The sequence below is a fragment of the Anser brachyrhynchus genome (assembly GCF_964034855.1).
Source record: "Anser brachyrhynchus genome assembly, chromosome: 2".
In the NCBI taxonomy this organism is placed as follows: domain Eukaryota; kingdom Metazoa; phylum Chordata; class Aves; order Anseriformes; family Anatidae; genus Anser; species Anser brachyrhynchus.
The window spans coordinates 45,546,114-45,573,543 of NC_137695.1; the positions used below are offsets into that span (position 1 = coordinate 45,546,114).

Below are 27,430 nucleotides of genomic sequence, written 5' to 3' on the forward strand. Positions count from 1 at the left end.
GAAGCTCAAGTGGACTTTATTATAGTTATTAGAATATACAGGGACATTAGTGCACTGGTTGGTATTTCATTTCTCAGATTCAATGCAGCAGCAGTCAGACGTTGAAATTGTACCAGCCGTTTCCTTTTTGTATGTTTAGATGTGTGGGAGTTCTTTCAATCATCTTCTGAAAGATCCTTGAAGAACAGTGACAAACTAGGCTAAACAATTTCTTCAAAAACTGCTTGGCCTTTCAGGCAAATGCCATAGATACTAAACACCTTTAATAAAAAAAGTGATTAAGAAGTGCTTTCAACAGGGTGGTAGGACACTGATAACTGATTTTATCACCCCCTTTACAGTCTTTTAAAGTCCGTTCTATTCCATGATCTGGAAGTAGTCCTTGAAAACTTCATTATAACACTATTTCTTTATTACAAATATTTACATACTATATATTAGTACAACTTTTATTTCCACACTTTAACAATCCCATCCCTTGATGCAGTTACTATAAACCCTTGAGTGGTCTGGAAAGTTGCTATATCTGTGATAATATCATGATGTCCAACTGGTAGAGACTCTGGACCCTTCCGAGGGGTCTCATCAGTGGGCCCCATTTTTTGCTTGTTTTGAATTTCCTGTAAAGTAAAAAAAAAAAAAAAATGTATTTAGAGAACGGTGAGATTTGCAAAGGGTTATTGTCCCTTATAGTAGTTTGTCAGCACATGAAGACCAAAAAAACCCTCTTCAAATAACAACAAAAAAAAACCTTCCACCCTTTGATGGTTCTCTTATGATTATTCCTTGGTTCATTTCTTTTCATCATACACAACCCAAGTCTTGATTTGAACCGACATAACAGCTCATTTGGGAAAATCATGGTCATTTGTCATATTTATTTCAATAACACAAACTAATAAGATTTGATGTTCCTCAAGGGAAAAATAAAGGTTACAGCAACACATACATCTTAGCTTTCCAAGAGTTTTTATAAAAAACAGTTCAATAGAAGGAACATAAAAAAGGAAACATATGATGTGGCTTCTGCATGTGTTATTTGGTAAGCCTAATTTTGTCAGAAACAACTTGGTTTTTTTTTTCTTTTAAAATAACTTTTTCCTAACTATGCCAAAATCCAACGCTGACACCATCCATTAAAATTAAGAGAGAATTGTAATTGAAGTCATCATGAAATTAATGTAACCCAGAGGGCCATCCCAAAGGCATACTGAATAGGTATCTATCAAACAAAGCAAAAATACCTGAACCACCTCTGTGCCCTCAATTATCTTCCTGTAGTAGGAAACGGATGGGCAGTTAGAACTTCCAGCAACAATGTATGATCTCTCAGGGTAGGCTAGATCCCAAAACCTAAACAGAAAGAAAAAAAATAAAGCTGTTAAAATTTTTAATCAACTCAATATGGCTGTTTGAAACCTGTCTTACTCTTATGGTGAAAATGCGTGAGACCAAATACTGCATGCTTTCCACACTTGGTGGAACGAAGATGAAGAGAAATCAGTATTCATATCAAGTTAGACATGCTATTTTTTCTCTTTCTTGACATGCAGCCTATCAACTGCTTTACAGAATGGTACACACTGCATCCCAGGGAAGCACAGTTTTGCACTGCTTTTGTTGAGAACAATTCTTTCTGCTCACTGATGCTTGCTAGTGAACGCATCTTCAGCATTATAGTTTTGGCTTCTTGAAGCCTACTTATACAGTGCTTTGCAAAACTTAATACACTGCCAAGGGTAGAAAGGGAGAGTGTCAAACAAAAACGTTGTTGATTTCATTACCTTATTTTCATGTCCGAGCCTGCTGTCAGTAATATGGGATTACCAGATGCTGGACTACAGTATATTCCATGGATACTGTGAGGGGAAGGCTATTAGGAAAAAAGAACATATAAAAAAGTACTATCAAAAGCTGTTGCCATGCTTCACGAAGTAAATGCATTCTTTACCATATTCATCCATACAATTTCCAAATATTTGTGACAAATGCCAAGTTACCTTGTTAACAGGCCACATCTTAAAATATTAAAGTAAATTGCTTCCTTTTGTTTCTTACAGTTCACAGATCAATGTAATGAATTAAACCCTTCATAATGTAATTTCCAAGATACCAAGAAGTATTCTCAATGATGGCAAATAAGAAAGAATATTTCTAACAAAATCAGGCAGGTGAATCATATTGAGAAGCATACGGAAGCTCAAACTTTTATGTGATTAAGGCATTAAGGAAGGGATATAACAGCAGAAAACGAGCCTGAATCACGAAGTTTCCTGTCTGGTTTTGCAAAGTGGGTGACCAAAATGAACTGAACTTGCAGTCCTTCTAGTACATACAAATTCAAGTTTAGGTGGATTCCAGATCTGCATTTACGATGTTTATGAAGAACATGGGGTTATTTTTGTGTACATAAAGATCTCCCAGATTGCTCCTTCCCCAATTAACTCGTGGAAGTAGAGGAACTTCATGCTCTAAACTGTCAGTTAAGTGTAGCAGTGGCATTGTATTACAAAATGAACATGCAAAAGAACAGATGCTTATGGAGGTACCCATTATCCCAGAAACTACAAGTAAAAGTAAGTACAAGATGCCATACCATAAATTTTTGCGTTGCTAAAAATCTTTACAGGCCTGCCTGGCTCACTGGTTTTGTGAGAATGTGACTGGATATAACAAGTGAACGTCACAAGTACATTCCACATAGAGTGGAAGATACCAATGAAGATTCCAGTTACACTAGTGTTTTACAAAGGGAATTTAATTTTGACAGCAAAACAATTATGGTGCCAAAATAAATACCAGGGCAAGTTGCTGGTGCAACTGGCAAGGCCATGGAGACAGGTAACTGTACTGATGCACAGCATGGAGTCTGAGGTTGTTCTGGCCCCAGCTACAGAACAGAAGTGGGAAGAGAAGAAGACCAGACCTGCAGTTCTGAAAGAGGCGGTGCGCTGCTGGCCCACAAAGTGAAGCGTCGATCACCAGTTTCCATATCCCACATGGAGACTTCATTATTGCCTTGAACAGCTACAGGAAAGATAACGCCAATGCATACAAATAAAACATGTGGCTTGGCTCTCACTACTCACTTTACTAACATGACAGAGAGTATGGCACAGATGCTCTTTACTTGCTCTCTGCAGCATTTGTTAGTCTTGCTTTATCAGCCATGCATGCATTTTGTTGATTTTATCCCTTGATAGCACTACAGTGCCTCCCCTTAAGAGAGCTTTAATCTATAACCCTTTAAAAAAGGTATTAAAAATTCATTGTTTCCTCCCTAGATAACTTCACATACTTCTTTAGGAATGATAGATGATCTGTTCAGCACTGCTGACTTTGGAGATTACTCCTGGGCAGTTAAGACAGCAATCCAAAGTTACCAAGTTCAGTAACTACAATGAAGTTTCACACCCATGTTTAGTGTAAAAAGGCAAAGAATTCTGTTAAAGGGACTGTTTACATGCTTGGCATCAACCTAGCATGCAAGGATTTTGAATAATATTCCAAAATGATTAACTCTGTCACTAATTTATTCTTTAGCAGAGAAGAAAAAACTAGAAAGCACAGAGTAGCTTCCTTTTTTAACATGTTTTTAAAGAAATTTGTTTAGGTCCCAGGGTGGTTCATTACTAAAAGTAGTCAAACCTAAGAAGCAAGTTTAAGCAAGATATGAAACTCAAATCGCTCTCATTTCATACCAACTTTATCAGCTTTGTTATTGTAGGATTAGTTTAAGCTACTTGTCCACTTCAGAATGTTCCTGACACAAACACTTAGAAGTACTTTCCTTACGCACAGCGTATGAGAGGGCTACATGCGGTGAGGATGAAGCAGCTGTGAGTATACCAGATGAAGACTCTCAGAAGTTTTTAGAAAGCTCTAACCCATGACACAGCTGGATCAGATTCAAGAGGCAGTTGGACATGGAACAACCTTTCAGTCTCTGCTGTACAAAGGCACTGAAGGCAGTGGCAGAATTTCCGTCAGCTTCGATGTATGGCACAAGATCGGATTTTGTCTTTTATAACATTTTGTCCATAAAAAATGATGTGTTAGCACACAGGGAGGGACGCTCACAAGAGTTGTAATGCTCCAGAAGATGAGAATTGGAAAGGCTGTCGTTTTCATAATGGCTTAGCACTAATTATTATTTTTTCCTCTCTCTTTTTTAAATTTAAAAAGCCAAGAAGGGCACAGTGGTAGAATACAAGTATGAACTTTCCCTTTTTCCTTTCCCCAAGCAAAGCACAAGAAAAACTACAAGAGAAGAAAAACAAACAAACAAACAAAGAAGACCCAGGGATTGAAGCAGAAGTTGAAACAGAAGCTTCTTTAATTACAACCTCTGGCGACTATGCAGTAAGTTTAAAATCTTTTTACCTGCAATTACCCAGGACTGATAGACAGGATGCATGAGCAGGCGTCTGATTCGGGCCTTGGAAGGATGAGAATGGCTGGAGATTGGTAACTGAAACCTCATGTCCCAGCATGCCATGGTACCATTGCTTGTGCCTGGTGAGAGACAGCTGTCTACAGTCAGAAGGACAATTACACACGTTTTTACACAGCTCCATATTGTTGTGTTCTGCTTCTACGGAGATGGGACCTCACCCTCAAATAATTATAGAGCAGAATACTTCCCACAAATAGATCAGGAGGTATTTCCTTCCCCTTCTTAGAGAACAGCATATTCTAGTAAATCAAATCAAGCAGAAGCTTGAGCTACAGTTATTGTAAAGTAAAACTAAAGTGGGGAAACAAAAAGCAGCTAGTAGGAAATACAGGCTTACCAATACACAGCCAGCATTGGTGTATGTCCACAGCAAATGAAGTTATGAGGCCTAACTTCAAATCATGTTTCAGTGTCCAAGCATTGCTGCTAGATCGCAAATCCCATCCAACCAGAGACCCATTAACTGTACCATAAGCCAGCACTGACTGCGCTCCTGAATTGAAGTGATGCATATCTACCACGCAGCCATCATCCTTCAAATCTAGAGACCTGGGTTAAAAAATAAATAAATAAATAAATTAGAAACAGATAGTACTCCCAAGTTTAAGACTCCTTTCAATAGCTGAGGCCAACCAGCATTGCCTTCACATTATTTCTCAAGGCATCTGCCTTGGGAACAACTTTCCACTCTTAGTGCAACGGATGCTTACACTCTCTGAAAACTCTCTGCTCGAAGAACCTGCAGGCCTTCTGCAGGCTAGTAAAATACTGTCGAGAGCTCTTTGCATGTTCTTTGCAGTGCTCTGGCTCTCTTTGTTTCAGATATTTCTCTCAGATTCACATTCCATGCTTATCAGATATTCATCTACCCAGAGTCTACAGGCAGGAACACATACCTGTTTTATTTTTTTCTTCTCCACTATCCTACTGCCAGAATTGTACTCAGTCACTCACTGTGTGTACAAATGGGACCTTCTTCAGGCACAAACACAGTATACACCAAAATGGAAACATGCCTCTGGTTTGCAGTTTACACCTCCATTAGATTTTGCTTACTTCATTTATGAACTTAATCCCAGTAAGAGAGGACATTTGAAACAAAACCTTACTTTGGACAAAAAGCAGTCTTTGAGACAAAGGCTAGATTTGATGGAGCCTGGACGCGTTCCTCACTCATGCTGGAAGATCAAGCTGTTTAATCAGTGCCAACTATTCAAAATCACTTACATGGAGACAGGTAAGAAAGGTCTAAATCATCCCCACACATTCTACTAAATAGTGTCTTATCCCTCATATATTTGCGACCTTACTCCTCACCTTAAAAGCCTGGGACAAAAAACTGCAGATCTGAGGCCAAATCACTTATTGCTCATTTGTGAATAACCATCTAATGACCTCTAAAAAGAACCTCTAAAATTACTTTATAAATATTAACATTGTAACAGTGGAGGTAAGAAGCTACCAATCCCAGGGCATAAATAAAAGAACTGAGAAGTATTCAGACTGAGTGACTGTTTCAAGCTCATAATGAGTCCGGTGACACAGGAGATACCGATAACCTAGAGCTATAAATCCAAATCTCTCCGCTGTTGCTTTTCAACCTGTCTTTACAAAGCAGGATAAGATCACTGCTTATAGCCTTCCAGTACAGCCTGGGATTGATCAGCCAGCAAGAAGCACAGAGCAAAGACTCGTTAAGCGAGGGATATACCAACAGCTTGAGCTGTGTGGTGAGATTTAAATGCTGTAAGTACATACCTGCTTTGTATTGGATGAATTTTAGGAGATTTAGGGAGCTTTGAAGCCTCAATACCAAGAAGCTGGATGGCACCATTATCTGAAGCTATAGCCAAATAATGCGAGCCTTGGCAGAATGTAAGCGTCTTGACATGTCCTCCAATTCGAGAGTATGTCAGAATTGATCTGAACAGTAAAAGTGGAGGGGGAGAAAAAGAGGAAATGTTTTCTAAGAGAAGTAATTTTTATTTACATTGCCACAAACACCACTGGCTCTTGAGAGAGCTCTGAGAATGTTTACTAAGTGTTCCAAAATTAGAAAGCAACAAAGCCAGAGTTGCTCCTGCAAGCTTAATTGTCCATCTTTGACCCTTTAGGCTATGACAGTCTCCAGCTTCAGCAGCACATATTTGTCAACTAACAAAATAGAATAAAAGTCTAACGCAGATCTGTATCAAAGTATCATACTGTAGTTACTGTTACATAACTGATACTGCAATCTACTGCCCTTTTTCAAAAGTATTTTCAGACACATCCTCTTCTTCCAAAGATACTTCTCACAGAGAGTGTCAGCCTCATACCCCCCTACCTGTGTTTCAACCAACAATACAGCTTTCCTGCATCAAATATCAGTGGATGAGACAGTTTAGAATGAAGCTGATTTGTTGAAAAAAACACCCTCAGATGGCTTTTGACAGCAGCACCAAAATATTTTTATTTATGCTTAGAAATGAAGTCAAAGAGCCTGTAATTACAACTGTGAAGCACTCCCTCTGCTGTTTCAATTAATTAATGAAAGAAAAAGGTTTGCAAATGCAATCTAGTATTTTAGGCATGCATGCCAAGAAAAACACCAGTATATTTCAATAATAAAATCTCCAATATAGCCATAAGTGATTTATATTTCCTCTGAGCTCTAGTTTATTTTTTATTCTAAAGAGTAGCCCCCGTAGTCCTATGAGTTTTAAAACTACCTGGTTGTAGTGGTTTTTCCTTCCATCTTTTGGCTGTTCCAGATTTTCACTGTGCCATCATTTGAACAAGTAGCAAAAATGGAATGTTCATCAGAGACCCGAATGCGGTTCACTGCAGACTTGTGTTCGTGGAGGTGAGCTACCAACAACCCTTTGGGACGCCATCCTACAGGGAAAACAGAAAACCAGAAAGTTTGGGGTTAATTTTGTAACTTAATAGGAACAAGAAAATTCCCCTGATCTCAGACATACTGGGATACAGTTATTATAGTTTCAAAGCATAGAAAGCACTGAAAACACAAAGGTAATGCATTTTAAAAGTTCAAGGCAAAAGCTTGTTCAATTCTGAACTAAAGTATTGGCAGAACTTAGTAAGTGTTTTCTTTTAGATGGGTTCTGTGCACATTCAGTGAAATTACAAAGAACCCTTCAGAACCCGTACACCCTGTAGAGAAACTAATGCACAGATCACCTGTAATCAGCCTATGCATACTTCTGTGCTGTGAATGGCAATCCCTTAAAAGCCCAAAATGCACATAGCGAGCAACACATCTGAGCAGGCTTATACCCCTGGATTGTCTGTAGAGTGCTTGAAGTGACAGGCTCGGCATTGCAGCACATGCTACACATCAGCTTTATGTACCTAATAAAATGAAGTTGCAGCTCTTCTAAATCCCACAGAAACTTTATCCAAGCCCTTCAAAAAAGGAATTGAGGACTTGAGCAGCCATTCAGTAACTCTTGCCAAGAAATTGCCAAGATTTGTGTGATGTGTTTCCTCCTCTGACATAAGCAAAGCAGACATATCTAGCTTCATTTCTAACAAGCATCTGCTTCAGTGAAGGATTAACAACAGATGAACATTAATGAAGTAGAGACTACAGCTAATTTCAGAGTAACACAGAAACTTTAAATATAAACATTATTAACAGACATAGACCTGTTAAAGCAAGTACAGAGGTAGGCCATGAGGATGATCAGAGCTGGAGTACCTCTCCTGTGAAGAAAGGCTGAGGGAGTTGGGGTTCAGCCTGGAGAAGAGAAGGCTCTGGGGAGACCTTCTCTACCTTCAGGTACCTTCTAGTACCTAAAGGAGGCCTACAGGAAAGCTGGAGAGGGACTCTTTGCCAGGGAGTACAGGGATAGGGACAGGGTAGCAGCTTTAGACTAAACTAAAGATTTAGCTCAGGTTAGACATTAGGAAGTCATTGGGATTGTGTGCACCCTCAGCAAGTTTGCAGGTGACACCAAGCTGAATGGTCAGTCGATACAACAGAAGGAAAGGATGCCATCCAAAGGGACCTGGACAAGCTGGAGAAGTGGGCCCACGTGAACCTAATGAGGTTCAACAAGGCCAAGCGCAAGGTGCTGCAACTGGGTTGGGGCAATCCCAGACAAGAGGACAGACTGGGAGAAGAACTCATTGAGAGCAGCCCTGCAGAGAAGGACTTGGGGGTTCTGGTGGACGAAAAGCTCGACACGAGCCAGCAGTGTGTGCTTGCAGCCCAGGTGGCCAACTGCGTCCTGGGCTGCATCAACAGAGGGGTGGCCAGCAGGGCGAGAGAGGGGATTGTCCCCCTCTGCTCTGCCCTCGTGAGGTCCCACCTGGAGTGCTGCATCCAGGACTGGGGGCCCCAATACAAGAAGGACGTGGAGCTGTTAGAGCAGATCCAGGGGGGGCCAGCAAAGATGATCAGAGGGTTGGAGAACCTCTGCTATGAAGAAGGGCTGAGAGAGCTGGGGATGTTCAGCCTGGAGAAGAGAAGGCTCCGGTGAGGCCTCATTGTAGCCCTTCACTACTTTAAGGGGGCTTATAAAAAGGATGGAGAACAACATTTTGCTCAGTCACATGATAGGACAAGGGGAATGGTTTTAAACTAAAAGAAGGGAGGTTTAGATCAGATATTAGGAGGAAATTCTTCACTATGAAGGTGGCAGGCACTGGAAGAGGTTGCCCAGAGAAGCTGTGGATGCCCCATCCCTGGAGGTGTTGAAGGCCAGGTTGGATGGGGCTTTGGGCAACCTGATCTAGTGGGTGGCATCCCTGCCCATGGCAGGGGAGTTGGAATGAGGTGACCTTCTAGGTCCCTTCCAACCCAAACCATTCTGTGATTTTATGATTCTGGCACTCAATCCCTTCTGTGGCTGAGCAAATCAGCTGCTTGTACCAGGACCCATTATTTGATAAGTTCTAAAACTCTTTTCAAAAGACAAAAACACATAAATTAGCCAAGCTTGATCAAGGTTAGCTAAGTTCAAATGCTATCTGGCTCTATCAGTTTCCTTGTAATTTTCAACAACTTCCCTTAAATTGATGTGGTAGCTTATACACCTAGCTATGTAACTTCATGCTAGATTTACCAAAAGACTTTAGCATCATAGTGTTGATCACTGCAAGCCTAGCTAGTACAGATTCTGCTAACATCTGGAATTTAAGCACATGAATTCTCATTAGCCTGGAATCTTCATAAGGGATACTCAGTAACAAGCACATGCAGTGGACAATACCAGCACAAAATTCTGAGGACTAATCTGGGTAAATTCCAAACTTGGAATTTGGTGCATCAAAATTTAAGTTGAGGTCATAGGAAGATGAAAAATTTAAAACTGTGCACGTTTCCTCCATGGCTGCTGCCAAAGCTCTGTTCAGCAAAACCTGTGTGTTGCTCCTTTCTGGTAAAGAAAAGGGAACAAGAGGTAAAAACGGCTTTCCTTCCTCTCTGAAAGCAACAGTGTAGTATAGGAATACATCTGTTTTTGGCTGGGCACCTGTATTGCCGCTACAACTGCAGAAGGTGACAGGCCCCTTTGTAAACAAGGGCAGCTCAAACAGCTCACTCCAGTACGTGTGCCTGGTTAACAAAACCTGGCTGAGAGTTTAAAACTTTCACACAGGATGGCTGAAAATCTGGAGTCACTCCCCAGGTAAAAATACATTTCTCACCTTCCAACAGCATTTCTCCCCTTGCTGAAACCAAGCTACAGGCTGTCACAGGATGGCACGTTATCTGCCACATATCCTGTTGTAAACATCCTGCTTCATAAAACTCTCTGGAACAGATAGCACACCCCGGGCTTTAGACGAGTGGTTTGGGTCCATTACTGGAAAAGTAAAGATCCAGGGTCCAGATCCTCTTTCATAGGTCATGCATATATTTTGCTAAATAGGTGTTCTGCATAGCAGGCATATTGCCTAAAATTTCCTGTTTTCCTAATGTTTTGCATTTTTCCTTGGGATTAACGTGTTTTAACTTTTTTTTTTTTTTTTTTTGCCTAATGACCTCAGTGGCCTGTGATTTACCTGGAGGTGGAGGCTTGCTCTCCCACTCAGCATTCTCCATCATCTGCTTGGCAATTCTTTCTGCATTACACTGTTCTCGCTTTTGCTGAATCAGCTGCTGAAGTTCCGTTTTGCAAGTGGTGATGCGTAGCTGGTATGCAGATGGGGACACCGAACTGCTTGGTACCTGTATCGTCGGTTTCCTGGGTTGAACAACTGTTCCATCAGATGTCTGTAACAGATAAGCACTTAAAAATATATGCCTTACATTTTACAACAGTAAATGTTTGCAGAAGTGATTGGTTTTAATACAAATATAGAATAGCAACAACATTATTGACAATTTCATATTTCAGATCCATCATGATACAAACTCAATCAAAAACTTTTGAAAACAATTAAAGAGTGAAAATTATTTATAGAAAAGCATAACCATTCAGTTATCCTACCTAGTTTGCCTAGTATGTTCTATATCCTATTTTTGTACACTCTTAAGACTGACAGAATTGCAAATTAGCTCCCAAATGATTAATTGTTTATATTTGGCGTGAAAAATAAAAGTGGGAAGTGTTTCCATCTTAGTTCAGAGTGGACACTTATTTAAAGCTAGCAGAAGTTAATTTCCAACTAGAAACTGAACAGACAGCAGAGCTCAGTGTCAAGGGATGTTTCCCCAGCCTGCAAGGCTCCCTGCCCATCCTTCTGTAGCCAGTACCAAGTATTACAGGATGTCTAAAGGCAGCTATGATGTGATACACCAGTTCCTATTTTCCAAGTTAAAGTCGTGGTATCTCATCTCTTCCTCACAACACGTATCAGAGCATACAATTTGAGAAGTCTTCCCTATCAGAACAGCTTATCTAACAATTGGCTATTACACAAAGCTCCATCCCTTCATGCAAAGCATACATTTGTTAGTAAAGCTTTTCTGTTCAAGTGACTAGACTTATTTCCCTCCTCTTTTAATTTCTATTTTAAAAATAAGAAGTTTAAAGTCTGCTACTCTGCTGGAGAAAAACACAAGAGAACAACAACAGTTTAAAGTAAGTTCCAAACGAAACAAGAATGCCACTTCCCCGTAGTCCCGCTCCACATTAAACTGAACATGTTAAACAACTGAATCATCTCAGTTTAAGACGAAAGATGCAAAGATGGTGTTTTTCAGCCATACCTGTGGAGAGGATGATAGAGCAGCACAAATGCCAGCTGAGGACTCTGAACGAAGTGGTTTCCCAGCTTGGATAGACTCAGGATCAGCCGTTTGCCCGTGTCCTTTGGGTATTGGCTGGGAGATGTTAGATGGTTCCAGGGACCCAAACATGCTTTTCCATTCTTCATTTACATTTGAATCTTGCTTTACGTGTTTTCTAGCTATAAGCAGTTGGGGCATGAGGGAGAGGAGGGAGAGAATAAATGCAGTGATGACAATATTCATCCAGGCTGGTCACTGCTTTCAGACTACATGTGAGATTAAAGTTTACATGCCAATTTATTATGTATATAGTTAATGGAGAAAAACCACTGCTAGGTGGTTTAAGTTGGCTGACAGGGCTTTATGAAGCAAACAGAACATGTGGCAAGTGCTCTGTTTACACCTTATTAAACCTACAGTTGACTCATTCCAGTATCGTGAAATTTTGTATTTATAAAGCTACAAAATTAGACTCCATGTGAAAAATTCTTCCTTGCAAGCGTTACTCCATTATTGGAGTAAGTCTGGGATAAGTTTGTAATAGAACAGTAGATAAGTCAAATACAATCAGTTTTCCAACAAAATCACATCATCTATAGATTCAAGAATGTTATCTGTAAACAGGAAATGTATTTTCATCATTTTTTTGGAGTCATTAAAAACTGTACAATACAGAAAGTGAAATGAAAACATGTGATTAGATTTGGTTGAAATCAGTGAAGGAAAGCTGAAGGCACAAAGACTTTGCAGGCAAGAGTTTTGTGTAAAAAAAATCAGAACAAGCACATTCTCCACCTACTAACTTTTAAATCCTGCCCACTCCTGACTCCAGAGGACACACAAAAATGAAAAATCCTGTACTTATGTACTTTCCTTTAAAATTAGATGCAAAACATTTGCAGAGAATATCTTAGTCCTGGAAATAAGACGGCAATAGTTACACAGTTTGCAGATATTTCTGTATTTTACATCTAAAACCATAGAACTTAAGAGTGGCATACAGAGAAGGGACCTACAAGTTTGAAAGAGCTTAGAGGAAGATCAAACATTACCTAGAAGAAAACAAACTTTTGAGGATACAGACAACTGGAAAAGGGTTAGCAGAAAGTGGATTTAAAAGCTGAACCAGGGAATATGAGAGGTGGGTTTTTTTGTTTTATTTTTGTTATTGTTTTCTAAGCATAAAGGAAAGCAGGCAACAAAGTAAAATGAGGGTGGACAGGCAGCTGAAGAACTCTAAAGCAAAAAAAGTATGTACTTAGATGAATGACAACACTCCTCAGTGCTAGCCTGTTTCACACCTATGCTTCAGTCTTCCCCATACCACCTCAAGAAAACATCCTGGATTTTCAAATTTAAAGAGCTCATCACTTCTTAAGAGGAAACAGAGGTAGTAGAAATGTGTCCTTCACAATTTACGCTTACTTACCATGGGTCTCTAGTCCTGTTTTGTCGCAACCAGCTAAAACAACCTGTGCATATTGCTACTGCAAATGCAATCTTATTTAAGTACTCTTACAAGCAAAATATTCTTATATTTCACTGTTGTAGAGAGCATTCCAACACCTCATGTTTCAAATAGCAGCATGCTACAGAGAAGCTGTTCTAGATTTCCTTATTGCAAACTCTGTGAGGATGGTGAAAGTTATGTAGGATGAATTGCTGAGTAAATTAAAGACTTAGTTCTCTGAAGGAAAAACAATACTTTATATAGACCACAAAATATACCAACCACGTTTGTCATCAGGCTCCTGTTTTGTTTTAACAAGATCCACTTGTCTGCCAGTTATTCCCAGAGCTGACAAGTCGATCACCCCTTTCTGACTGCTGTCGTGCAGGTGGCTCTGATCCACTATATTGGCTTTAGCTTTATTTGATTTTAACATAAAGTCTTTCAGTGCTAATAGTTTGTCTTCTTCCTCCTCAGTCATCCCCTGCAGAATAAGAGAAAAGATGTTACTTCTTTTTTGAGCAAGAACATGAAACAAGGCATGAAGACGCAAGCAGCAGCAAGACTAATGACTGGCTCAGAAGTAAAGCTATCGAGCACATCCCCAGAACTCAAGACACCAGTCTATCATTCATATGATATGAACTTTGGGTAAGTTGCTTTAGTACATCTTTCTTCTTCAGGTAAACGCCTAGGAATGATGAAAGAGCAGAATTGCATTTAATATTGGATCACTGTCTGGTGCAATCTGCTTAATTGCCACCTCAGCTATTCTTACAGCCCACAAACCATAGGAAACAAAACGAACAAAACCCAACCACACACACTTAGCTGCAGTCCTTCCTCTTCCCAGTTCTCACTGCTTTGTGTGGGTGATTCTTAGCATTCCCCTCTTCACATATAAACCTCAAAACTTTTCAGTTCCCTTTGGCTTTGGCACTGTTATTTGCATGTCTGTCTCTTCAACAAATGCATACTCTCCTCTACAGCACTCTACACAGCCTGTATTCTGTAATACTGACATATTGTCTATGTCAGAAATTGAGACATACAACTGAAGTCTATAAAAAGAGGATATACTTGGGAAATCCAGACATAAGGTCACCCTAATTCTGGTAGATCTTTTAAGACTCTTCCATGACTTCTGAACTCTTTGTCCTGCAAGCATATACAGAAATCAGAGAAGTCAATGGTTTGCAGGATCAGAACCTCAGACCAGGAGCCTCTAAGAGCATCAACTGCAGGGCTGCTGTAGAGACATACAGAGCCCAAGACTCTCAAATTACAAATGAAAAACAATCACTTGTGAAAGTAGCTTCTTCAGCAGCTGTGCAATGGCAGGGTCCTCAGGGGGTGGACAGTCAGGGAGAGCACCATTCCTCTTCTTCTGACGCATCTGAAGGTGTCGAAAGAGACTTGTGATATCCTTTGATCTTAAGACATAATCAAATATGGAACGGCTGACAGGCTCTTTAAGTACACTTAGCAGAACTATTTCTTTGTCTATCTGTAATTCAAAAAGAGAAAACAGTCAACATAGAGGATATCCATATAGATATGGAGAAATCTAACAGTAAGTGCTGTAGTTTCATGTCTACAACAGTTTAACTTTTTTTCCTAGCCCACAAATCAGTAACTGGACAACTACAAATATTAATAAAAATAAAAACATATCTTCCTATGAAGGCTTGCTCTAAAAGCTACTTTTAAACTCTGTCCTGAAGAGATGATTTTAAGCTTACAATAACAACAACAGAATCATCACACTAGGACATCAAAATTATTGCATGTGATTATGCCAATAATCTAAATTCAACTTCTCTCCTTTCTTGAAAAAGAAATCTCTCATACTAGATATACCAGATTTCCTCAATTTTCTTTCCCTGTTCTCCCCGTAATCTCAGAATTTTAGCTTGGCATTGCTAAATGGAAGTAAGAAATCTACTAGTAGTACAACGCTATTTCAAACTCTGTCATTCTTTGACCTACATTTACCCTCTAAAAGTATCAAATAGAAGAGCTCCTGGATCAGTCAGATTACGGTCTTTCCTTCAATGTATACAATGGCATAAGGATGCACAAGAATGTAATTACATAATAATCAAAAGTATATTGCGAGTTTAGTAAACAGTCACAAGAAATCAATGGGTTGGGGCATAATTTAGAATCATTAACTGTGGAAATTCTTATAAAGACTGTTCATTACTATTAAAACAGAAAACAACAACTTTCAATTCTGACAGGTGGTGATTCAATGTCTGGGACTAGAGAACATGTCTGAACAAATAAAATCTTGTACACCATTCAGGGTACTTGCAACCCCAACACTCCTTTGAATTCATGTTTATTTTAGCCCTTAAATTTTCCTGTTTCATGAGTAGGTCTTAAGATGATGGCGGCAAGGGAAGAGGGCAATATTCATGAGATAGACACCCCCAGTTACAGTCCTAGAGTTAGCCAAGTTAGCCAAACCTAACTTGACCCAAAATTATGACATAAATGCTTGTATAAAACTTGGAATACTCAAAATAGTTAATGGGATGGGGTTGAGACTGCAATTGTTTTTTCACAAGTGACAGAAAACCTCGTAACTCCAGCTCACTCCTCATAACAGGCTGTCTACATGAAATACAAATTCAACATTAGTCCAAAGTGAGGATTTCTTCATTACAATCCAAGTCCCTACTTGCTTACTATATTTAGTGCTTCATAGCAAAGAAAAGATTCATACACTAAAAATGAAGCAAGAAATGAACAAGACAGATATTTATCAACCAATGCCTAAAACACAGCAAAAGCCATTCAAGGAGAGGAAAACAGAGAAAAATATTATTTTAATTAAGGTGCCAGCTGCATGATTTCCAAAAAAAAAAAAAGGTTAAACACATGATGCACTCTTCAATGCAAGTACTGCGACTATTTCTTATCTATTTAAAGACCTGAGAGGAATTCTACAGGCCCTAAAGCTGTACACAGAGATGCCTACATAATTCATGTTACCAGCATTATGCAGGCCATTCCAATACATATACTGTTAGGAAATAACTTACTCATGCTGAGCACTTTGCTCTTAGTCTTGGGCAAAGCACACAAGTAGCACTGCAAAAACCACAAGCTAGCAATACTAGCAGACTGTTCATGTTTTCAGTGAGTGGGGCAAACTAGATGTTTGTAGCTGAAAGCACAGAGCACAGAAACACTTGTGTCATAGCCAACTTTCCATGCCTTTTAGACTTCTACAAAGTAGTGCAATATTGCAGCAGTTTGATTGCAAACAAAAAATTTGAGACAAGCCTTTCAAACATGCATGGCAATGGACATTCAGTCAACATTTGCTGAGATCAAAAAACTATCACCTCTACCCTTACTAGAAAAAAAATTAAATCTAATAACCAGGACCATGAGAATGACAGACCTAAGAATTATGACTGTTCGAGGTATATTCACATTAATAGTTGAAATATTACCTGTATTATTGGTTGTGTGATAAAAGGATTGAGGTATGGCATTAGCTTGCAGTAGACATCAGCAATGTTTAAATACTGTGCTACCACAGTGATAAAGCCCACTGCACCGTAACGTATCCAAAGATTAGGATGGCACAGGAAAGGTGCTGAAAGAAAATTAAGCTGTTAAAATACATCATTCAAATTAAAGAGAGAGGATCATCCTGTATATGGCAGTCTGTGATATTATTTCCTTCCCCTAGGATCACCCCACAGATTCAGCCCTTCCTCCTGCAGAGCACCAAGGTTGACACCTGAATTGAGAAAACTATTTCAGAGAGTTTACTGGGCCCATGGCACTCAGCTTCCTTGCTGTTGTCAAAAAGCATGATTTTCCTGTTTATTCATTTCACTTCCTAATTGTCAGCTCCAGATTTGCAAAGGAAACTAAACCAAAAATAAATGCTAACCTTAATCTGGGCAGTTACAGAGAACTGAAATAACAGTGGTTTTTTGGTTTTGTTTTTTCATTTTTAAGTAAATACTTTATTCCTTCCTTCTTCCACTTTCTTCCTTGCACAGTCGCTATTTATGTTGTAAGATTATTTCTAAGTTCTCTTGTTTGACTCAAAAGTCTGTCTCAGTTATGTGGGTTTTAAGAAGTTATAATCAAGGGACTGTATCCAGTCATGAGATATAACCACGGATCATCTGCCTCAAATTCTGAATGCTTTTGAAAAGTCGTAACAGGAAGAAGCAGACAGTTTCAAAAGATGAGTTGGTCTTTTCTTTTCTACAAATAGCTTGTAAATGCCTAAATTAAGCCTGATGAGGAAGGAGAGGCCAACTCTGTATTTAAAGTTCTTAAATAAATTGTAAATGAGTGAAATGCAATTTTATGGTGTTCAAAACAGGATGAGAAGGGATCATGTATCGTCTGAAAGACTGGATTCCCCCATTCATCAAAGGCCAATGGGTAAGAGTTCGCAAGTTATGTGCCTGACCAACTTCCAGAAAGTAACTAGTGATCTGAGGTTGACATGAAGAATAAGAAAAGATCTTAAACCAGAAAGTTATCAGACTTAAGGTTCAAGTATTGTGTGTTGGTTTTTTTTTTTGCTGTCCTATATGAAGTCAGAGAAGACGTTTTCAATTTGTTCCACCAAAATGATTTTTTTTCTTTTTTTAAAGAGTTCTGAGCACTAATACAGTCCAACAAGCAACAATTTATTAACTTAATTTCAAGTAGACTCTAAAACAGTACAACAGGTTTGCATATCAGACAGCTAAGCTGACTGTGAAACTTTATGCAGTACTAAGTTTTCTTTAATAGCAAAACAAGGTTATCTTCAGTATTCCAACTTACCAATATCACAAGCAAATTCATAAATATGGGGCTTTTGCAAGAGGCCTAACTGGCACATACAAGTAAGAGCATTCAGGGCCTTATAAATGACAAATTCTTCAGCATCACTGAGACCTTGCTGAAGCAGAGGTTTCAGTATTGACGAGCTCTGCCAGCCAACATAAGCAGCAACACCTGAAACATTAACAAAACAAAAAGAAAGCACATAAAAATCCAAAGTAGCACTTCCTTGCCTTTCCTCACCAAAGTTTATAATCTCGATCCTCTGGTAGACAAGGAATCGATAACATTTTCCAGGAAGTATCAAAACAAGAAATATGTGCATATATTGAGACAGCAATGCAGAAGCAAACATCAAGGCCTCAGTCCAACAAAACTGTAAACGCGCAAAACGCAGGATGTGCATTAAAATTACTTAGAAGACCAGGGATGGTCTTCCCTGCGACACAGATTATAATCAGAGATTAAAAAAAAAAAGTGTTAAAGATTAGGAAGGACACATACTTATTTCTAATCTTATTTCAATCTTTTAGATTGACCAGCACCACATTGTAATAAGACAGCATAACATGAAAAGTTAAATGGGATGATTTAACATTACTAAATCTACCTCTTCCACTAACCCCAAGTTAAAAAAAGGGCTTTTAAATTCATCATTGCTGATGTTCAAGTATTTATTTTTAGAACATCTGAAGAGACATACGAAAATAGAAGATTAGCCATTTAAAAAAAAAAAAAGGAAGCTTCTTTCCATTCAAATTTAGACCAATATTCTGAAAGCTGTTTGACAAAAACAGATTCCTGTGCCTGCAGAGGTCCCAGACATCAGGCATGGATGTAAACACACAGCTGGCCAGCAAAGTCTGAAACAGCAAGGCTAAAACCAGCTGTGCTCCTAAAGGGTGAGAACACAGTGCCTGCAGTTGTATGTGGAAAGGACGAAAGAGCACTGATGAAAGATTCTGGTGGCAGGATTTTTTGTCTTTCAAAAACTTTAGCATTTATTTGTTGTAATTTAAATTTTTCAATTAGTGGCTTTAGAAAGATTTAAAAATAAACTTTAATTTATGTGGGTTTTTTTATGTTAATCTAACCTAGCCTTAAATGTGTCAGCCTCATTTGTATGAAATATTTGGACCAAAAAAAAAAGGATATTTGTATTTACATTGTCTCTTGTGTACTCCATCAAGAAACATTTATATGCAGTAATTCAGCAGGTCCTTTCCTAAAAATTATACACTTCTTTAATAAGAAATGACTTAACAGTTACCAAGATATGCAAAAATAAAATTTATATTTTACCTCTCCACGCTGGCTGAAAACATACACTTACCTACAATGCTGTCAAAGAAAGCTCCTCGAAGATGCCAGTCATTCTTATCATTTAAGAAAGTGATCATATGAGACAGAAGAACATCATTGGCTTTTTGACGTCCAAAAAAGACACAGAGGCGTGTTATTCCATTTTCCATTAGTGTTTGTTTCACAATATTCTCTGGGTCACTCAGCAAAGTCACAACTTTCTGCTGGACCATTTCATGCAACGCTTGCAACTCTGCAAGAGCAAACACTTGGATAGGTGAGAAACAGCATGTGCACATATACTGCTTGTTGCTAAAGGAGTTACGCTGATACATCACCCTGAAAAACACCCTGAAGAACTTGCTGAGATGGACAATGCCACAGGATCCCAACAGTTTCAAGGACTGGCATAAAAAGACTTCAGACTAAGCAATAGGGTGGTGGTAAAATCAAAGACTATAGAAATATGAGATACTCTTCCCAGAAAAATGTAATTCTAAATTTGTAAAAACTTCAACTCGGATGAACCAACTCATCTCATATATAGGTGAAATGCAGATGTGAAGAATCATTAGAAAAAGTCAGCACCAATGTTACAACAGTAACCAAAGTACTTCAAAACAATTATGTCTTTACATGTTTATTTGACTGTCAGTTTCCAAATTCGTGAACTGAAAACAGATCAAGGCTGTATTTTTACTTAGGTATGTAGATTAGCTTCATTAAGGTCAGAGGGAAATAAACAATACTCCAAAAAGTACTTCCAATTTCATTCAATACTAGCAGTTACCCTAACAACACTGACAAAACAATTTGAAAGTGACCTCACCCCTGGCTTCTATTCCATGATGCAACTGAAAAATGAACCACCTCCATTAAGTGGAAGTAATAGTACTGTTAATGCATAAGCTCATACTGAAAGCCGTACAAGGGAGGTTCTCAAGCAAATAGCACAAAATTTTCAGATATTGCTATCCCAGCCTTGCAGGAGTAATTACCATTTGCCCACAGACAGTCACAAGACCAGTTAATTTGCTTTCTAAAACACTGTTTGTCAGTCACATAGAACAGCTGCCTTCTGGGTTCAAATTTCTCAGGCTCAGTTTCTGCAAGCATGAAAAGAACAGAACTAATCAAACTTTTCTTCCTTGCATTACTTCTTTCATCTCCAAGCTATTTTGAGGAATAGAGGACAGTATCTCTTAGAAACATAGCCTGTGAGATGGACCTTCCTTTCTTTCATGCTTAAGCAATTCTCAACACCCAATGGCTTACATGAAGAACTGAAAGGAGCCCTTTTTTTTTTTTTAAGGCATTGTTCTGCAACTATTTAAAACATAATTGAAGCATATATTTTTCCCTGACAAATGGAGTATGCACGAGCCATTTACCATTACAATTAGTCACAGATCTATTCTGGGCTAAGTAGATTAAAGTGACATGTTTTTAACCAAAAAGCTCTTCCCAATTTAGAAAAGTTGCCCAGCATTATTCAAGAAAACTATGTATCACTAAAAGGCATTGAAGCTGACACAAAGGCCAATTATTTCTTAACCCTCCTTTCCAGGAGAGAGAAAAAAAAAAAGCCATCCTTAGAACTTTAATTCATTCTCTGTGCTATACCACAGACTGCCATGTTACTGTCCAATGACATCCACATTTTCAGCATTTTCAGACAAAAGACAGACAAAAATTGCCAGGCATATGAACAGAAGGGAAAAAATGACTGAACAATACGCTACTATGATTATGCTAGAACTTGCCAGATTTTTCAAAGCTAACCCTGCCTGGCACTTCAAAGGAAGTGGTATTTGGAACACAGCCATCTTTACGCAGCTAACTTATTTATGGGACCATGAGTGAAGCAGGATATACAGCCAGTCAGTCAGCATCAGAGTCAAATACCTTGAGAATTTCTGGAGAAGAAAAGTGTGCTACTTTATTTATTTTTGTCTTTCACAGCATTCAGAACAGAGGTGTCAGTTTCTGCATGAAGCTGTATCAGATACACTTTGATACTGGTTGAGGCAAAGCAGTCTTCTCATTTAATAGGAAGGCTAACCTTCAAGTGTTGAGTGAAATCGGAACTAAGCAGGAGCTTTGACGTATGATTTGCTGTTATAAGCAGGCAAGGTAAGTAGACATGACAATACCTGTGTCATAGTTATCACTAGGCTGAGATGTTTCATCCATTTCTTCACCATTTGGTTCATTTTCCATATTCAGGTTTTTCAGCTGGACTAACTCCAGAAATCTCAGAGCTGTTTCTGCCAACAACGCTATGTTTTCTGCAGAGGAAAACATTTCGGTTAAGAATTGTTCTGCTTTGCCAATTTACACCCTTTCGATGATCCCTTATGAGAGATTAAAACCACTCAGAACACCAGTCACAATAGGCAAATAGCACTGAAATTACACAGCGTGTTCTGTTAACCCACTTCAGGGACTCGTGTCCCTGACCACAGAGAAGCTACTGAGTACATCACACAGTAATGTCATGTAAGCAAGTGGAAAAATTGTAAGGATATCAAATGTAACAACAACTAATTTTAGTCTTCTAGAACTAGCCCTAACCACTACCTAATCTCAGGCTAATGACTAAGTAACCTGATAGAACTTAAAGGCCAATTAACCCAAATTAACAACAACCCAAACCAACAACAAACCACCACACCAAGATATGTACCCTAGGGAATAACAACAGGGCTACCCTCGAGGGCTGGATTCCAGTTTTAGGACATTCATACCCATATCTATCCACGGGATTTGGCACTATTCTGCTGTGTTTGGAAGCTGCCGAAGCAACCCAAGCTATATGGGTCAGGCCACTGCTGGCACAGGAATAATCCCGTCAAGGCTTAAGTCCCACTTAAGCAGTCATTCTGAGTCTCATCCAAGACTACACCAGCATGCCAATGGAGACTGTACACAGCCAGATCAAATCCTGTAAGTGACCAGTCTGACCATGTCCAAAAAGTGTCCTATGGTAACACAAGTTAGCTCAAGCATTAAGCTACCTTACATATTTTGTTATTTACTTATTGAAATATAATTGCTTTCTTAAAAGAAAAGCTATTTGAATTGAAGGCAACTTAGCCAGATAACCACCTACAATTCAAATAACTGTCAAATTTCAGAAAATACTCTAGGTGCATTGAAAATAAAGTCAAACTACTTAACATAAAAAGAGAAACTCTGTTTAAGCAGATGCAATTGGAATCTATTGAGTAGTGAAATCTGTAGCCTTTCTGCAATTGTAGAAAAAGGAGATGGCATTTTATTTTTTTCCATTTCAGTTTATTTAACAAGCTCAACTTTATATTAGTTAAATTAGAATTTTATTATGAACAGACCGGAATTTTACAAAATTTAGTTTTGTTTTTTTTTCCTAGTCTACAAATAAAAGCGAGGCATGAGAAAAATGTTTCTTTCATAAAACCCTAAATGTGGAAGCCCAAGGTGAACAAAAGCACCTGGTTCTATCCACTACCTATACATTGCCTTCAATAATGAGCTTTATCAGTTTATTTAGTTTAAAAAAAAAAAAAAAAAAGACAGCCAGCCATCATCTTCAACTGACTTATGGATTTGTAAATTTTAAAAAAAAGGTAAAAATATGCTAGTCATAGCAAATAAGGGTAATTGGTAAATAGAAAATAGAGGTATCATTACAAAACTTCTTCCTGAACCACCAGAATTCAGATAACTGAATAAAATATGAAGAAAACATCTGCTAAGGTCTAAGTCAATCTATTACATAGCAAATAATATGATTTCAGCTCCAAGTATCAAATTTCACTCTGTGGGAAAATAACTCTGAAGCATAATAACGAAGTGATGCTTTAAATGGAGTTTCATATTTATTCGTTTCAGTTGGGCTACTCCAAGCAAACAGTTTGAGCTAATGAAATGTCAATTACTATAAATTTATAAAAGCTGCAAAGGGTGGGTAAGCTCAGAAAGCCCTGTTCACATACTTAGATACACATGGCTGCTTGGACAAGTGGTTTTACTCGTTACATTCTTTTTTATCTAGGGAATAGATGCAGGGCTGCTTCCCTGAGCACAAGGCTCTAAACTCTGACCCCTTACCTTAGCTGCGAGCAGACCTGCTGTGTGCTACATTCAGGCCCTAACCCAAAATGAATATACACATTCTGCAAGTTCTTTGTACATGCAGAACCACAGAGAAGAATGAATGTTAATTTATACATATAAAAGAAAATCATCTAGCAAAGAGCAAATGAGTTTTGCCAATTATTTTACATATAATTATTTACTTCGGGCATAGACCTACACTAGAAACTCATTTGATAATACAAGCCAACTCCCATAAATTATTAAGTTGCTGCCACCCCCTGAATCAGTTAGCTTAGGTGAATACAGGTATCTTTACCTGCAGAAATTTCTGAGACTTCTGGGGAGATTCACTGAAATAGAAACAGCAAGCTGTGTGACGATTTTGAGTAGCAGAGAAAACAGTTAAGGAAATACAGAAAAACCCAAGATTTGGAGTTTTGACTGGATTTCCTCTTACCAGCATATGCAAGTCTGACGATAGTGGCTTCATCTTGGGCCAAGTGTGCAATGCCTGGCAGGATGTATTCTGGATAAATGTTAATATCATTGCGTGGCACTTCTTTGACGAGAGCAAGAACTTTAGTTAGTGTCCTCACAGATTCTGCCCTCACCCTGGGCACAGAGTCGTTGCTGAAATGTAACAGATAAGGAGTAATACGATCCAGAAGAATCTCTACACTTAATCTTGGTGCTAAATGAAGAATCAGTTCCAAAGCAGCCAGTTTTGAATCACAATATTTGAGAGTCTGTAAACAGGAAGTTATCACAGACACTAGAATAACCAGCCCATTCTCTTTTGTCTCTCCCTCGGCTTTCTCTGTGCGATCATGCCCACAGAGATTGTGAATGATGTTGTCCAGATCTTTACGTATGACCAATATACGCTCATCTGCCGATACAAATGTTTCCTTGGCAAACTGGGCCATGTAAGGCTGAAGGAAAGTGTAAAATATTTCAGGAAATGCATTGTTACGTTGCTGTTTCAAATAATCTTCAGCTGCTAAACGTTTATCTGGCTCACGATGGACCATCTGAGTGACCTTGAGAAAGGCAGAAGCAGGAGGGAGCGGGAGAGAAAGATTAAAGGTTTAGACATTTGTAATGAAAAACAAAAAAAAAAAAATCAACAAGCAATTTGTCACCAATGTAGGTGAAAAACTACACACAGATTACACAAATGGTTCTACTGCTGTAGTCCATCCTTACCAGTTCTCTGATACTGCGGTCTTCAATTTTGTTTAGAACTTGATCAGGGGAAAAGAGGCCATTTCTGTAAGCCAAAAGTTGAGATAAATCAAACATCGGTACACCTTCTGTGAAGAGCTCTGCTATTACACAGCCTGGAAAAAAATAGTCAAAGATATCAGAGGATTATAAGCAGACATTTTAACTTTGTTTCCTATATGCAGTTAAGAACAGAACCTGCATCAATCTTAGCTCAATTAAAAACTAGGCAAAGAAGCTGAGAAATTAGCTTGTGGAAATGGGACAGTATTTCCACCTCCAAAACCTGGCTTTTGCACTTGATCCCTGAAATGTCTCCCAGGTATTCTATTTCAAACGTGCCAACAGCAGAGGAGTTTGCAATTAGGAAACATGAGGCACTGCCAGCTGGAAAATACAACACCAGAAAAGGAACCCACATCACTGTCACATGGAAGAAGAGTGCCAGTAAATCAAGTGTGGACCAGGCAGGAGGTCAAAACTAAGTGGCCCTTTTACAGAAGGTAAAGGAATAACCTCTACTTCTGCAGTGATGCTGGGGGACAGCATACATTCACTCAAACAAGCTCAAAAGCGCAGTGAGAAATGACAAAATTGCCAAACATGCCCCCCCCCCGCATTGTGTATATGATACATGTCTTCTTCAAAGGCTTGTGTCCCATTCCTGCAGTTTACTCCCAATGGTCAGCATCCTGCTGTATCGGTGGAGCAGCCTGGAAGTTTGGCCGTAAGAGCAGCTGGTGAAAGTGCAGTAACTGTTACCTTTACATCCAGATTTTAGTTATTATTATTATTATTTTAAATAGGCCAAACATATGGCTTTCAAGTTACTCAAGACAAGCCTGAGACTCAGGACAGGCTCCTACAATGAGGCTCTATCAAGTATTTGTGAGAAGCACCATGAGAGGATCTTACTGAGTTATCCAGCTTCCTACTTGTGGGAAAAAATGAAACAAGAAGGGGCTTCTAAAGTCAACGTTGCCAAATTGCACTGAAAACTGGCACAGTCCCCAGGCAGGTGGATCTTAGGTGTGCCACTGACTGGTTCCTCCTCTTGGGTCCCATGAGGCATACAGTATGCATCCCTGGGACCTCAGCCACCTGAACATGATGATGATGTGCTTAAGTTATGTAGCTTACTCTATTGTGTCTGTACTTTTTCTGTGAATGAAAGGTTTGGCGTTCAGTCTTAATGCTTAAAACAAGCAAGTTCTTCCACATGCTGTTCTCTTAAACCCACTGCAAAAAAGTTAAAAATTGGTTAAAAAGAACCAAAAAAAAATCCACCCAAAACTTTTTCTGCACCCCTGACGTACAACCGTTAAGAAGACACTGATCTCTCCAGATCAAATACCTGCAGAAAAGATATCCATTGCACGTTTTAACTCCCCTCTCGTTCGCTGATTGCTATTTGCCAAGTCCACCAAAGGTGTTGAAGGATCCCGAATGTTCTCCAGCTCTGTAGCAAACATACTTCCATCAACAAAGCGCTCGGGAGCAATGTAGCATGTTCTCCTCCGCGACGTGTCGAAGAAATAATTGAAGTCAGCGGGATTGTCTTCAGGAAGATACGTTGGTTTAAAACTGGCAAAGTCAGTGAGAAGAACCCAGTTCCAGCTGGTCACCATGATGTTCTCAGTTTTAATGTCCCCGTGGCGGACCCCGGATTTGTGTGCTTGGTCCACCGCAGTAAGGATCTGGAAAGCGATCCACCTTTTTTCAATGTTATTGAGGAATGGCCTAGTGCTGATCCGATCGTAAAGGTTGTCCCGTACATACTGTCTGAAAAGCATGGCAGCCTTTTCAGACAAAGTTGCTTTCTGAAAGGGGAGGCAGTTCTGCGCCGAGTGTAACCTTATCTTCAGCTCCTCCAGCTCTTGCTTGTAGCTCGTTAGGGGTAAAGTCGGATCCTGGATCGCAAACACCTTCACAACCACCAGGCCCTCCCGGTGCTTGGCTCGGGCAACCTTGAAGAAGCGGGTGCTGCCCAGGCTCTTGTCGTATTCGAAGTCGTGGATGTCGGAGAAATAGCTGTCCACCGACAGGATCTGCGACGGGGCGATGCCAGCCAGCTGGTTCCCCATGACGGCGCACCGGCGGACGGCACCCCTCAGCCTCGGGAAAAAAAGACAATTCACGCTATTTCACACCGGACAGGCCCGGGCCGACCCCGGCAGCATTCACAGCTCTGCTCCTTTCCCCCCACGACCCCACGGAGCCCCCGGGCCGCCACCGAGTCCCCCCCACCCCGCGCGGGCCCCGCCGCCGCCGCTCCGGCCCCGCCGCGGGCTGCGCCGCTGGGGCTTTTCCCCACAGCGGTCCCCCACCGGCAGCGGAGCCCCTTCCCCAGCGCTCACCGGCCCGGCACGGCTCGCCCTGCCCAGGCAGAGCCGGGACCCCCCTCCCCGGCCGCGGTTTGGAGCGAGGCGGGACTCAGGGCGGCGGAACCGGCACCATGAGGCGGGCGGGGAAGGGGCGGTGCAGGATGTGAGCTCACGGCGCCGCCATCGCCGCCGTACCTCTCATAGGGGCTGCTGGGGTTTTGGTTCTCTTTTTTTTTTTGCCTTTTTGCTTTTTTGACCATGGTTGTATTCTCCCGAGCTCTGTCCTGGAGGGTTTGGACATGGGGGACCTGAAGGGGTCAGCAGCTACCGTGCCGGTTGACAAGCAGGGCTCTTCGTTTTTACCCCTTTGTTTTGTTTCTGAGGCCAACAGGGCTGCTTGATTTCCTGGGGAGGAGAGGAGGAGGGCTTAGAGGCTCAGGTTTGATGTGTTAAGGATGGCTTGCCACATCTCTGCGAGCCCTTCCCATGCAGTCTCCCCAAGGAAGGAAATCCAGGCTTCAGTCCTTCCCTTTCAGGCACGGCGGAGTGAGAGGGGAACTCATAAGGTGCTAAAAATGCTGCCTTCCAGTTTTCAAGGA

The 27,430-nt window shown here is 40.0% G+C and overlaps 1 protein-coding gene across 1 annotated transcript; it reads right to left on the reverse strand.

The window, feature by feature from the left end:
- Positions 1-27,221, reverse strand: PIK3R4 (phosphoinositide-3-kinase regulatory subunit 4). The gene is made up of 20 exons (XM_080581735.1): positions 26,865-27,221; positions 25,862-26,622; positions 24,490-24,623; positions 23,741-24,323; positions 21,357-21,491; positions 19,235-19,456; positions 17,902-18,075; positions 16,557-16,702; positions 14,393-14,596; positions 13,372-13,573; positions 11,619-11,818; positions 10,469-10,679; positions 7,168-7,333; positions 6,215-6,379; positions 4,794-5,005; positions 4,384-4,515; positions 2,927-3,027; positions 1,785-1,873; positions 1,245-1,353; positions 1-620 (listed from the first exon to the last, which is right to left on the reverse strand). The coding sequence occupies exons 1-20, from the start codon at positions 27,089-27,091 to the stop codon at positions 450-452; spliced, it is 4,344 nt and encodes a 1,447-aa protein (XP_080437861.1). The 5' UTR covers positions 27,092-27,221; the 3' UTR covers positions 1-449.
- Positions 27,222-27,430: the final 209 nt, after the last annotated feature.